The 15,193-nt window shown below is 31.8% G+C and overlaps 1 protein-coding gene across 1 annotated transcript; it reads left to right on the top strand.

The window, feature by feature from the left end:
* Positions 1 to 13,441: 13,441 nt before the first annotated feature.
* On the top strand, positions 13,442 to 14,969 carry LOC100747047 (cuticle protein 16.5-like). The gene is made up of 3 exons (XM_003488251.4): positions 13,442 to 13,456; positions 13,744 to 14,097; positions 14,146 to 14,969. The coding sequence occupies exons 1-3, from the start codon at positions 13,442 to 13,444 to the stop codon at positions 14,668 to 14,670; spliced, it is 894 nt and encodes a 297-aa protein (XP_003488299.2). The 3' UTR covers positions 14,671 to 14,969.
* Positions 14,970 to 15,193: the final 224 nt, after the last annotated feature.

Raw genomic sequence — 15,193 nt, 5'->3', positions numbered from 1 at the left:
CTCCGTCGAGTCGTTGGAGGTCGCGCCCTTAGAAGCCACTACCGAAATTTTAGCATTTTTTCAGTAAACGATATCTCGAGTCACGAGACGTTCGTGCCAGCTCTCTAATTATGCGTTTGCGGCCTTTTTTCTCCTATTTTTAACAATTTCTTGTTTTTCCTCGTTTTCTATATCGTTTGTTTTTATTTTTTCACTTTGCCCGAGGTGAACACACAATGAAGTGAAAGCGACACTGGCGCAACTAGTCTCTAAATTCACTCTAAACAAGTATTCTGCTTAAAACGCTGCTCTACCCAGTTTTATCCTTCACCCGCCACCCCGCGCGGCGAAGGGAAACATAGCGCAATTGATTTTTAACCGAGCTGCAATGTTTGTTTTCCCGAAAAAACCACAGCTTTGTTATTTGCTCTTCGAGTGGCATGTTTACGCGTGATTAATCGCCCGAATAAAATTTAACCAATCATAAATTTAAAGGCACGTACACCACCGTTTGCGTATGCCTCCACGCTTTCGTCGATTTGACGTTACGGTATATGGATTTTATTAAACTGTAATTAATAATGAGAAATTAATGATTACAAGTGATATTTATCATGATTTTATGGTACTAACGGATTGTAAATTTTATTTATGTAATAGGAAGCTTGCGAATATACGAATTCTTCCGAACTTTAGTATTTAATATATCTTATCCTTTGGCGTTTAATTTATTACAATAATATTAAAATTAGATATTTATGTAAAAAGTAAGATAGAAAGAATATAGTATAGAAATAGCGTATTAGAACTAAATAATTCATTTTTTACTGAAATAATCACGATAAAAATATGATGTATTACGTATATTGTGTATGAATCTGGTCTAATTTTTAATTAGAAATCAGCAAATTGGTTTACTCTTATTCCATAGAATTGTTTTAATCTATGAAAAAGTAATATCTAGCGGCTAGTGTGGATAAGAGCAATTGGATAACAGTAAAACGCGCCCTGGAGCCTTTTAAAAATTTCTTAAATATAACAGGCATGGCTTTGTCGTTATTTCATATTCCATATCAAAAATTTTCCATTTTCCTAGCTGTTAGTTGAGTTCTCGAATCTGTTGCTGAATAGCGAACTTTTCAAAACTCTCGTTTGTCAAAGTTAATTTGAACTAGTATAACTTCTGTAATTGTTTCGCTTTTGGTTACCTAATTGGATTAGGTCAGATGTCATATTTTATTTTCAAGTTTGGAGGATTTTGATCCAATTTTTGTATGGTCGCTCCAAAAAATATTTAAACACTAATTTAAGTTTGAGTTTCCTAGTAATGTTAGTAATTTTAGTTTACTCATTAATATTATTAACCCATTAAGCACGAGTATATTTTTATAAATAGTTCTCTTCAAATGCATAAAAAAGTGGCAAATACAATGCAATTATCAATACGTGATGTAGCTCATTGACGACAACCGTATTTAAAGAATTAAGTCACCTTCCGATTGTATTTCGAAATTCAGATAAAATAATAGCAGAATATGTTACGTTTGAACAGTATGCACGCTTCATAGAAAATCTGCTGCATATTACGTATAAAACATAAATGTTGCGGATATACTACGTATATATTACTATACTATTAAACAAGTTAGTGAAGCAAATTATCGTGTGAAACGTTAAAAATTCTATAATGCTTTATACTATATAAAAAAAGTATAAAATTATATATATATATATATACATGTATTTTATTTATAACTACGCTCATTTTACGTTTTTAATATGAAATGCAAACAAAATAAGGTTACTAAAATATGGGCGTTGAATATTAAAGTGTATTGTATATTTGATTTTTCAGTCACGATGGGAACAGCTTCCCACATGAATACACTTCTGTATACGGAAACGTATTTATAATTTCATGTTACTATATTCTCATCAAAGCAATTCGCGGGAAAGAATAAAATATCTGTTGTTCGGTTTTTCTAACGCGGATTCCTAAAATTTATCGAAGCTTTTTAGTAACGCTAATGTCCAAAGTCACGATAAATTGTCATTTAGCGACCGAGATTATGGATACGAGCATGCAAACACCGGGATAATAGAGTATTACGATAATTACGAATGTTATTCATGTTGTTAAGCTCGTGTTAAGCTTTCTCTTTGTTCTCAGGTTGAAAGGTGCGAGTAAAAAGCGATTACTATCCCACGCTGTGTAAATGTGAACTGTACGCTTAATTGAGCGATACTGATATATGTTTTTACACATCAAATATTCTATTTATATAAACTATACGCGTGGGAAATTGATACGTTTATACGAAACCACGTACATCTGAAGATAATTTTACCAAAGTTAAGTGGAAAATACACGAGCAAAATGAAAATAATTTCTTTGGTACTATTTTTATGGTAGTAATATTATTACATTATAGTAGTATTATATTAAAGATTGTGACTATTATTTCCATATTAATTGTTTAAAATTAGTCAAATTATATATTATTTAAAATATTTGTATCCGATGCCTACATTCTGCGATATAAATATTTCACACGATCCGAAATGTCAAAATCATAGAAGACAATTAAACATACGATCAGTGATACCAGTTTAAGTATACGATCTCTACAAACAAATTTTCTAGGAAACTAAAAATTATTTACAAGGAAAATTACTTCAAAACTTATAATGTTCGTTCCATTACTTAAAGAAATTCGTATTTGAAAAATCGGTTATCAATAAAAAAAATATATAGGTAAAATATTTTGTTAAAAACTACACAAGTTTCATCAAGATCAACTGTTCGAACAACTTCCTTACAAGATATCAGAATGGTGATCGGTAATAATTTATCATCATGAGAAATGAAAGTCACATCGCAGAAGTAAGAAACGAAACGAAATAAAGGCAGTTACTTATGCATGAATATTCATAATCTAGATGTTCTAATGTGTTAATTAACCAGCCAAGAGAGCAGTGACTTAAAAATATAAAACAGATTATTGTCCACGAACATTGTCTTAGCTCATCGAACTGTCGTAATTAAGATGACTGAATGAAAATGCATAGTCACATTGGTAACAAACGCAGTAGTAAGCACCAGTATAGTCTCCTACTTATAACGCTAACGGAGAAGTGGGAAGCTGAGGGAAAACGGAGTATGTAACACTCCAATTAAGCTGAGGCATCAGTCTACAATGTCTAGAGTACTGAGCTTCACAATGAAGTCCTCCTGATGCCAGACACTGTAACGAGTTATAACGTTATAATGCCAAATACCATATGCGGGTTCTCGCAACGTTTTCCTCGTTTTCCCATGGATCTTCCTTTGATCTTCTTACGTCCGATGAGAAATCAACAGAGGTACGCAAATACAGCTAATTACCGAACGATAATCTTGTTTTAAGAGACTATTGATTCAGATACTACATCACAGGTTCAGATACTAGATCAGTTTCCCTTTGCCTTGTCTGGATAAATCACAAGTTACTATACGTCACGTATAACATGTGATGAACATCAAGTGCGAAACTTATTCACTGTAATTTCTGTGCATATATCTTCTGGTATAAATGAGTGGAATTTTGATAAAATGGTACACGTAGGTGCAATTTTACTGTGTAGCTATACATATACTTTCGGTTTTCATAAAACGTACGCTGTTCAAAAGCACAATATCGTTTGGGAGGTATAAAGTTTTTATTGTTAAAGGAAGTAAAAGAATTTTTAGTACCTTGTACTGCCGAAGCTTGATTTCAAGATCTGAGTGATTACAATTTTTAGACTGAATGTCTAACACGAGGCGCTTAAACTCTACGTGATTGAATACTAGTAACATATTTAAAATATAATATTTGTGGTGTCATCATTTTTCATATAGCAATGATACGCTCTAACGTTTTTGGTACATTATCTAATGTTTCGTTTCACACTGTCAAACAAAGCAACAGGTCAAGATAAAAAAATTAATTTAGCACCGATATCTATGATTTCATTTTCTAATGGAACAGATAGAATTTTAAATCATCTAAAACATTCTTCATTTAACTTTATAAATTATTTATTTAGTATTCAGTGTTTTAATTATTTTGTATTTTAATATTGAAATAATTGGATTATAATGGAAATTCCTTAGAAAATAGCAATGAATTAATCTACCAGCGCCACGATTCTTAAACAATCAATTGATAATTGATAAAGTATATTTATAAACATAAAGGCAACTATGTACGGCTATATTATTGAAAACAAAATATTCAGTTATATTAAAAAGAAAAAAGAAAAAATGTTTGATTGGATTGCTTGGAAGATTCCATAAAAGCTTAGTTTGTCCTTGTTCTGTACAAAGGAAAATCCGCTCAAATTGTCAAAGCGACGAGACATTCGTCAGCGGCTGGTTGGGCGTTCATCAGCGCTTCTTATCTTACAGAAGAAGAAAATTTTCGAGGAGGTAGGGAGACAAAGTGCTTTTTAGTGAGTCGTTTCGAGGATTAACGCTTCGTCAATCACGATGGTTTCGCTGAGACGAAATTTTTCCAAGGACACTTAGCACGAAATCCAAACCAGCTACTTGAACAGGCCCAGGAATTTGTTTCCCCTTTTTGGTTTTCTTCCCTCCATCGTGTTCATCGTATCAAAAAGTTGTACTGTAATGTTCCAATATATACCTCAACCATATTTTAAATTACATTATTATGCGAAATACTGTACAGGCGGAATTATAAAGTGTATCCATACGATAGTATTAAAGTTTATTTCTATTAATTCTATTGTATTCTAAAATTTCTACTTTCTTCTAAGAATTCAGCAATTAAATGAACATTGAAAAATATTTAACATTTGTAATCGTTTGAAATATCACAAAATCTTTTATGACCAGCATGAATGTAAGAATATTCTTGTAAAATTACCAATTTCGTCATCGATATCTCAATATTGTTGAAGGTACAATTTAATTAATCCACCATGGAACTAACAACTAGCTTACATTCGTCGAAGTTTCGGATTCGAGAAAGTTCGTACTTTTTAAAGCGATTGCGAACCGATACAAGTTTGCGAGTTGCGTTTTATGTCGCGCTTCTTCGTTTTCCACTCGGAATTCATTTCGGTTATGGAGCAATTCCAGGAATTGTTGGCAATTTACGGAAACTTGTCGTTGTTCCCAGGAGGGGAGGGGCACATCGAGCCGTGAAAGAGAACTGATAAAAACTAGAGCTAAAACATTCGCAAATGCCACTTGCACCGAATTGTTGGATGGCGCCACACATTTTTATATCTGAAAACAGTCCACATGCTTTTGTACGTATGGAATTAAACAGCGGTGCAAACAGTTGGATTAATATTGTAAATTACTTTCTCTGTTATTAGTCTCTTTATATTTTTCGTGTTGAAAGTGAATTCGTGTATATTGCAGTAATTCCATAACGTGGATTGTTGTTTCATTTAAAAAATAAATACGTAAAGTAAGTAAACATTAAAATTGTGTCTTAATTAATGGATATAAGAATATTTTGTACATTTATTTGGCCTGGCATAACAATTCTTACGTTATGAATGTGAATCTAATTTATGCCAAATGTAACAGAAATGTAAGAAAGTATTACAAATTCTTCAAATCCTTCAAAGATGGACCAGTATTACTATTATAAGTCTCTCGAATAAAAGAGTTAAAATAGATACTTACAGTAGACATTTCAGGATATCCAGAGCATATACATACAATATACATAAATATACAAGAGAAATTTGTTATCTTATGTAGGTATTACTGAAAATGCTATTATATATATTTTACGAAAGCCAATAACATGCAATGTTACGAATAATAATGTATCATTGTCATGTTTCGTATTTTTATATATAAATTATCGATAAACACATTGATTTCACAAACATTTTACTTTCGTGCTTTTATTGCAAACACGTAATTCGATATTATGAAATGTTCGGTATTAAAATTAAAATATTATAAAATGTATTTTTCCTTTTGTCTTAATTAATGAAATCACTTCTCCGCTAATTAATAATAATGTCGGCATCTTTTTTTACAAATGTTCCCACGTATGATAAGTTTTTATTTTTTAATTCGATTATGAATCCATTCGGTGGTAGTTTTACTTTCTTAAAACGTTAATAAAAATCTCTTTGGTTCCTTGACTCCATGATGAGTCATCATCTAGAATTCAAAAATATTCTATGATTACGTGACCCGTTTGGTAGCTTATGATTCAACAAATTTCATGACTTTCCACTGTAATAACTCGCGTTGACGCTACCTATTTCACATTACGTACGTAGAATATCATATGTATACGCTATATATTTAACTTTGATATTTATTGACATTACTTGAGTAATCACGAGGCTTATTAGAACGATATTACTTATCATATGTATACACTATATATTTAGCTTTGATATTTATTAACATTACTTGAGTAATCAAGAGGCTCATTAGAATGATATTACTTATACAGTTAAAACTACCTAACAAAAAAATCGACTAACAGATATACGTGTTTTATTACTATAGCAAATCAAATACTTCTAAGTAACAGTTGTAAAGCGGAACATTACAGTATTAATTAATTTTTTGCCAGCAAAGTTTGAATTGCTGTAATATATCTACTTAGAGTCGTGCAACTCATAAAACATTAATTTAATTTCGCAACGTCACAAAAAGCTATTTCAATAAAACTCATAATTATTTTATTTTAGCTATACGAATTTATACTTTAACGGCGCCGAACATTTAATGACACTATTATTAAAAATAACTAGTAATATAAAAATAAAGTAGAAATCGGCTCGCATATTTGAGCTCTATAATTGGAATTAATTTTAATGAATCAAAAGCTTTGGAATAAATTTAAAGTCGAAGTACTTTTTACCGGCAAACCGCTTACTTCGATTCCAATTCAACGACTGCAGAGGAGTTCCTTGACGAGAGCTGATCAGAAATTCACCCGGTGTTTGTTTGTCAGCGAAACTTTTTAAGCAAAACGATCCTGACAAGGGATTCTCGAAACTACTAGGACTTTGGTCTTTTCTCGCCGTATTTCAACATACGATCATATTCGTGGCGAATATACATTCTCTGTTCAGTCTCGTTCCAAGTCTCACGACTTTGAGACTTTCTCGCGAATAACTTTGATTGTCGATAGTCCCAATTTGCCTACTATCTCATGGACAAAAGTACCGATGTAAAAACTTATCTCGATGTTGGTAACTTTGTGGAGAAACTTTTTTATTTTGTTTTTCCGAGGGAAATCGTTTTCATACCTGTTTAGTACTTTCCACTGTCTTAAATATATTAAAGCAACGTAGAGGGTGAAACTGACAAAAGTTATAGTTACGTGGTTGGCGAATTTTAGAATTAATTTCTTATTGCTTTTAACAGTTACAGTATAGTACTAATATGTTGTCTCAAAGCGTCTCTTGGTTGTTTTTTATTTCATTACTAAACTTAAGTGTACTTGGTAAACTTAAATAAATTCGTTCTTTTTCAGGAATTTAATACTTATTTTTCAATTCTTTTGTATTTGTTACTTCAAGTTTGTCGCTAATCGTAATTACATCATTTGGTAAATGAGCTCTATGTTCTTGGAAAGTATTAGTTGCTATCGATATTTCAGAGGATTTATTTCTTGGTGGGAAATCAACCTATTTCTGCTACGATAATTGCAACGATGTCTTATAGAAAATAAAAATATATTTGAAATGCTTAAAAATATGATACGTATGATAATAGTATATATGTATCATTTATACATATATGTTAATAAGTTTCCACTTGAAATAATTATCTTTTTTGAGAATTTAATATACAGTGTTTCTTTATCCAACAAATAAATTCATATTTTTTCGAAGGTTGGTTTCTATAATAATCCATTCTGATTCGATCACGTAACATCGTCAATGCAAATGACACTTTTGTATCTGATTTACAGTACAAAATTATTATCACATCTGCATATTACAGGAGAAAGTAGTCCTAGATTACGCAGTCAGTTAGGAAATACCTATCTTAATTACATGCGGAGCAATAATTTTCGAAATTTACAGAATACCAAACGACAGCTATTATCTTCCGTAATCAGCTTTTGACATTCGAAATTCACCAATTAAATTCACTGCTTGGCATCTCATTTCTATATGTACTTTCTCTAAACTGGTTGACACGCAGTTTCAAAATATGCAGACTCGTCTTGTATGAAACACATGAATAATTAACTCAGATGTTTTTTCTTCGGTACACTTTGATCTCATAAATTCGATACAATCTACGATGAAACACGAACCCGATTTCACTCGTCCGAAATAAATCGTGACGGTATCTGCTCCACCTAGAAGATGTCTGAACATTAATTTACTTTTTTACATTGATACAATCGATTTCAAAGATTTGCCATATTTATTTGTGTTTAATTAGAAATTTTAATATTTACAATTTAACCACGAATTAAATTTAACCGCCTTCACACGATTCCTGTTGTTCCAGCTGTGTTTTTATATTAAATCGTATGTGCATAAGTTATTTAAAAAAAATTGAAGTTATCAAGGCGGAATAATTCTTCGACGTAATTTTAAAGAAAGAAAATGTACTATTATATAACACAATTTTGCAAAATTGAAATTAATATATCTCGTGAACTAATAATTCTTTTACCATAAATAGCTTAATATTTTTTATAGTGAACGATGGTCTATCTCGAGTAATCCATTGAAAAGATATATGACTCCATTAACAAAAAAAAAAAAAAAAAAAACTGGCCTTCATATATCCTCTACGCATTCAATTTTTATCTGAAAAATTTTTCATATAAAAAACAGTTTATGAGTAATTTAAGCTATACGAGTTAAGTGATTCACCCCATAAACTTCATCTAGTATCAATTAAATCTCTGTTAGCCTCAAAAACAAAATTAATATTACACGCAACGTCGTTTTGTATACATCAGCCTTCAAACTTATCCCAAAAATTTTAGTATAAGAGCACATTTTTTGCAGAACTACAGGAAGTCAGTGAATATACAAAAAACTTGGAAGGTTGTTCTTTTCAATTTTTCTCAAACATCGCTAGGGGAAAGGAAACAAAAGCTCAAGTATTTATAAAAAAATCTTAACGAGTCTGTAATTAGTGTAATTACCGTTACCACCGTGCACTTAAGAGTTTGCGCAGTCTTAATGCCTCTGTCACTCGAAACGCTGCCCATAATTCCTTTTAATATATCCTGTCTAGGAAAAGGGAGAAAAGGGGTAGAAATGTAAAAAGTGGCAGTGTCGGTGCAGTATCTAGATCGAAGCTGTGAACGAGGGTCCTCTTCGGCGATTGCCAGCCAGAACGGATTACCTCTAATCTCTGACATTAGCTCCCTTTCTGCATCGACCGTGCTTTACACGTTTCTATGGGAATATGTCTCAATTTACTTTCTGCCTCCTCTTCTCTTTTTTTTCCTTCTTGCCTACAGACGTTCGTCCGTGAATACCTGAATATAGAATGGAGGAAATAAATCTTTGTAACGCCTGTAAACGAGAATTCTTTGGAAGCTGCTAACTAGAAAATCGTATTAAAATAGGGTCTGAAGTTCTTGCACCCTCCTTCCCAGCGTATCCCATTATTTCATAACAAATTATGCTCTACTTTAAGTAACGCGTTTCGTATAAACTAATGCATTTGAAACAAGTTGGAAAGATAAATTGCTTCTTTAATTCAAACATAGTTTTTAATTCATCATAGCTTTAATAATAATTTTAATTAATTGATTAATTAATCATTTAAAATCCAGCGAATCACATACGTAACTGATTGTTTAAATTTATGAAGAAGAGAAAATATGGTATGGATATGAAATATTAATTTTGAAATTTATCTTTCCTTTTCTTAAATAATGAAGGTAGGTGACGAATATGTTCAAGATTTGAAAATTTGTCGATATCGATCGAAACTAATTGTTATCGATTTTGTAGGAAACCAATTTCGGAGTAAAACGGATAAGACCAAGCGATTCATTATCAAACGTAGTTACTACTGATTTGATAATCCAGGCTGTCGTAACGATAAGCATCAATCACGAAGTCGAGCCTTCTGTATTTGTACAATTGACAAATTTATTCTGACAAGGATTGAAAACGCGTTTATACTGTCGTGGTTTACTTCGCATCTTTATTTAGTATATTACAAATTTTATAATTGTTTCGTAATATTTGTTTATCTATATTACTTTTTCATATCAATTTCAATATTATTCTCATTAAATTAATTTTATATTGTACAATCAATTATTTTATATTCTAAATAGGTTGCAGCTATTACAAATGTTCACAGTTATATTAAGTTATGTAACATCCCATTAAACTTAAATAACATGATCATTAAACTTAATATTTTCATATTCATTATAATTAATTAGGAATGTGATATGGAATATTATGGAATATACCCTTACGAAATAACCTATACGAATATGGAATATACCCTATACGAAATAACCCTATATTCTTCATATTGATTAGATGCAACTTATAATATTATAATATTAATTTATATACAAACTATGTTGGTCATTTAAACTTGTTAATTTACTGAAAAATGACTTAGTAAGAAACAGCTCCGACAATCTTTCCACATTGCAAGGAATTAACTAAAGTTTCAAAGTGTGTTGTTATCAAAGACAGTTGATACACGTGAGTCCTACGTACTACGTGAGAGGGATGAAAGAAACTACGTGTCTGAAACAGTGTAAGCAAGTTAATGCAAGAAAATGTGATGCAAATACAAACGAGGAAGAATATATAGAATATATAGAAGGATATATAGAAGGATATATAGAAGGATATATAGAAGGATATATAGAAGGATAGTTAGAAGGATATATAGAATAAGATAAATCTGAAACTTGTAATGGTAATCTTCTTTATAGAAATATGAATATATGATAATTATGAATAATTAATGGTTTACGTGATATTTCGTTCGCTTTCTCCAAATAATTTTTTAACAATGTTATTTTGTACTTTCTTTCATCTCGTTTCTAGTATTTCAAGTTTCTAGTTTCCTCTCTCGTCTCATCTTAAATGACTGAATATGAATCTCCTATGGTTTAGGTCACAGGCCTATCTATTACAGCATTTTGAACAAATTTCTAAACTAGGAAGAGTCATAATCACAAAACTTTTACAAATTTCGTTCCATTTCGTTAAATAAAGTTAATGAACGGTCATTCAAGACTTCTCATATACATTTAGACGTCCTCACGAAACAAGCGAGAGGTCACGAAAAAAATATTTCATAAGTCAAGGCTAATTTTTTTAAGGTATAATTATTTCATTATGTAGAATTTCTTTGGTAAAATATATATTTTGCAAAACATTATAATGATATTAGCATACTATATATTATGGGATATTATAAATACTGTTTGGAATTGTGAATGATTTCTGAAAAATAAAGGTTCGAAATATATTCTAATCTTTATATGTGCCATTGCATCCAAGGTATTGTGATACGTAAAATTGACAATTATATATATATATATATATATATATATATATATATATATATGTAACATAAATTGTCAATTTTACGTATCACAATACCTTGGATGCAATGGCACATATAAAGATTAGAATATATTTCGAACCTTTATTTTTCAGAAATCATTCACAATTCCAAACAGTATTTATAATATCCCATAATATATAGTATGCTAATATCATTATAATGTTTTGCAAAATATATATTTTACCAAAGAAATTCTACATAATGAAATAATTATACCTTAAAAAAATTAGCCTTGACTTATGAAATATTTTTTTCGTGACCTCTCGCTTGTTTCGTGAGGACGTCTAAATGTATATGAGAAGTCTTGAATGACCGTTCATTAACTTTATTTAACGAAATGAGAAAGATCGTGATGAAACGAGGTTAATACAACGCGAAACGTTGCGTAGTTGGAAATATTAGAGCGTAAAAGATGATAGAGAAACTTTTACGGCTAATTACGGCAAATGACATTGGCGAAACGTAGATTTGGACAATATACCTGACATTGGGTAATCGCTTGTTGTTCTTTCTAGAAAGACACATATGCGAGGACGATCTCGATCGTCAACAAATTTGTACACCATCTTCACTCTAAATTTCGAATAAAGAACGCGAGAGCGAAGGCGCTGAATCATTTTTCACGACTTTTGCGTTTATGTAAGAAGTTTCACACATAAAGATGCGAATACCTTATTGCTTAGTATTACGTGGAATACGTGGAACTTCCTGTAGGTGGCCGATTTGCATAATTTAGTAAAACGTATGTTTCTATTCTCTGCGAACTGTACGCAATTTTGGGTATATTAACATGGTCCTGTGTTTGTGTTGATTAAATAATCGAATAACAGAGTTGCCAATCTTGCTTGGCTATTAATCAAGGAAAAAGATTTGGGCAGTTACACGAATACTAACTTACAGTATTAGAATAACAGTATTGTAAGCAGACGAATTGTATAGGCAGATACAGATAATATTTATTGGATGGAAGAATCGTGGACTGAATAAATTTCCTTGAGATAGCAGTAAGCATATTATAGATTTCTTAATATCACTAAAGTACATGCTCTGTGAATATTGGATACAATTTTACGTAAATTATAACTTATAAATATAAATATAGAACTAAAATATAAAATTTAAAAGTTTTAAATATAAAATCTAATTAAATAAAAATATAAATAAAATCATATCTAACCATAATGATCATTACTGTTATAATTGTTTTATGAACAAATTATCAGCGATTTCCAGTGCTTCGTTGCATATTGCGTTTTATGTCAAAATTTATAGAATTAATATAAGCTTTTGCAGATTAAACCATAGTAATAAATATTTCTCTTTCCTTTACGAGTGAGTTGACAAGTCGATTGAATTGTTGGAGTAATTATGGTACGTGTGTATGACATTTCCGGCTATTGGAAACGATACGTCATCATTGATGACATTGATTGTTTCCTATACAGATATTAAATTTGGAAGAAACATGTGAAAGTATATCAAAAAGTTGAAAATTATATTCTTTCATAGAAATTGAGAGCAATATCAGTAATGTTTATTTGAAACCTCTAATCACCATTCTTTTTCTTTCATTTAACAATCATAATTTGTCTCATAAACATACATGTCTCATAAACGACAAGAGAATATATACTTAAGTTTAATTATCCTATCGTTTACTAAACAATTATGCAAAACCTATTATTCAACCATAAACACCGTAAATATTGAACGAAATATAATTTTCTCAATTTTGTAAACCTTTAAATATCTTTGCAATATTTTACGTCAGTATAAAAGTTTGGGGGATTTTGTATCTTGCAAGTGAAAGGAGTTCTCGCGTGGCGTGTCACCGTATAAATACCGACGAATTTTTCCTCTAAGCCACAGTTCGATACCATTCCTTAATCCAAATACACCATGAAGACCTTCGTAGTAAGTAACAGCACCTTTATCCACATAATGAAACTAATCTAATCTAATCGAAACTAATCCAAACAAGCATTTTCTAACACACTTTCAAACTTGCATTAATTACAAAATTAATTTTCAATTCCTTGTTCTCTTCCATGTTTCCATTTAATTTTCCGTTAACTAACCGTCAAACACTTATTCGTTTTCATTAATAATTTAATCCTTTATTACTCACACGTATTACATTCATTTCATCGCGCAAAATAACTATTTAGATAAAAAATGCGATAACATATATTTTCTTTCAGGCTTCTTTACTCGTCGCTTCACTCATCGCTATTAGCGCAAGTGAATCCATAAAGAAAGTGCAGAAACGTGGACTTATCGGTGGCAACCATGGCTTTGGCGTATCAGGCGAAGTAGCTTCAGCTGACTCCGGATACCTCCCACCTGTATCCTCTGTAACATCTGCCAAGAAACCCTACGTAGTGTCCTCCGCTCCAGCCTTGTCCTATGGTGTCCCAGCGTCAGTGTCATCTTACTCTGTTCCAGCTTATGAAGTTCCAGTCTCTGCATCAGTTCCATCCTATAGCAGCTCTGTTTCGTCAGCAGTTCCATCCTACACCGCTTCTGTCTCCGCTCCTGTTTCTGTTCCAGTCCACGCTCCTGTCTCTGCACCAGCACACGCTCATGTCTCTGTTCCAGTCCAGGCTCCTGTTTCTGTTCCATTCCACGCTCCCGTTTCTGTTCCAGTCGCATCTTATGGTGCCCCTGTTGCTGCACCTCTTCCATCTTACAGCGCCTCTGTCTCAGTACCAAGTTCAAGTTATGGTGTCCCTAGTCTGTCACCAGCACCAGTTCACAGCAGCCCTGCTCTAGCTGCTTCAGTACCTTTGTCCGTGGGATCCGTCAGTGTACCTAGCACTTCTTATGGTGTACCAAGCGCCGTTGTACATTCCGTGCCGTCTGTGGGAGTCTCATACAACTCAGCCAATTATCCAAGTAGAAATTATGGTGTCCCATCAAGCTACGTTTCTGGAGGTGGACTTTCATTGGATTCTTTCAACGTGCCTAGCAAAGTTTATGGAGTACCTAGCTCAGGTAGCTATAGCAGTGGATACTCTAGTGGATCAGTATCAATTTTATCGTCGGGCAGCTTGGCATCGAGCTCTGCTCACGCAGCTTCCAATGATGGATATTCGTACCCTGCACCGTCGAAACAATTACTTGTCTAAATTGAAATTATATTGTCGTGTGAAATCAAAATGCAATGCAAAAGAAAAGTTTTATGAAGTTTAATATTGCGTTTAATTGGTCGCGAGAAGCTCCACAATATGCAGTGTTATATATTTCACAACTAGAGATGAATTGTTGAGTTCCTTTACAAAATTACGATCGTAGTTTATAAATTCGATAAATAAATTGATTGTTCGCACGAAATTGTATTCTTCGTAAACTTTCGATACACGTGGTTTACGCAAATTGTACAATTCTTTATATATTTGAATAAAAAAGTTATACTATTTTCAATTTATGTTTCAATACTTTCCTGATCCTCAAATATAGTTTCCGTGTATTCATTTTGAACGAAGAAGAACGTTTTACTCTATCACATCACTTTTTATAACTTTCTCATTGCTTATCATTCACATATTATGATATAATATAACGTATAACTTACAGGTTTATGCATTACCTTAATTTTCATCTCGCTCTTAAATCTTTAGACATAAAGATGCAAATAAGTTCTAACTTCCT

The sequence above is a fragment of the Bombus impatiens genome, unplaced genomic scaffold (genome assembly GCF_000188095.3).
Source record: "Bombus impatiens unplaced genomic scaffold, BIMP_2.2 scf_0222, whole genome shotgun sequence".
Lineage (NCBI taxonomy): Eukaryota > Metazoa > Arthropoda > Insecta > Hymenoptera > Apidae > Bombus > Bombus impatiens.
This window is presented reverse-complemented; position numbering and strand designations above follow the sequence as displayed.

Bases quoted from the DNA above. Each gene is read 5' to 3' on its own strand.
- LOC100747047 (XM_003488251.4), top strand. The intron at 14,098-14,145 runs GCTCCTGTCTCT...GTTCCAGTCCAG, and splicing joins CTGTTTCTGTTCCAGTCCAC to GCTCCTGTTTCTGTTCCATT.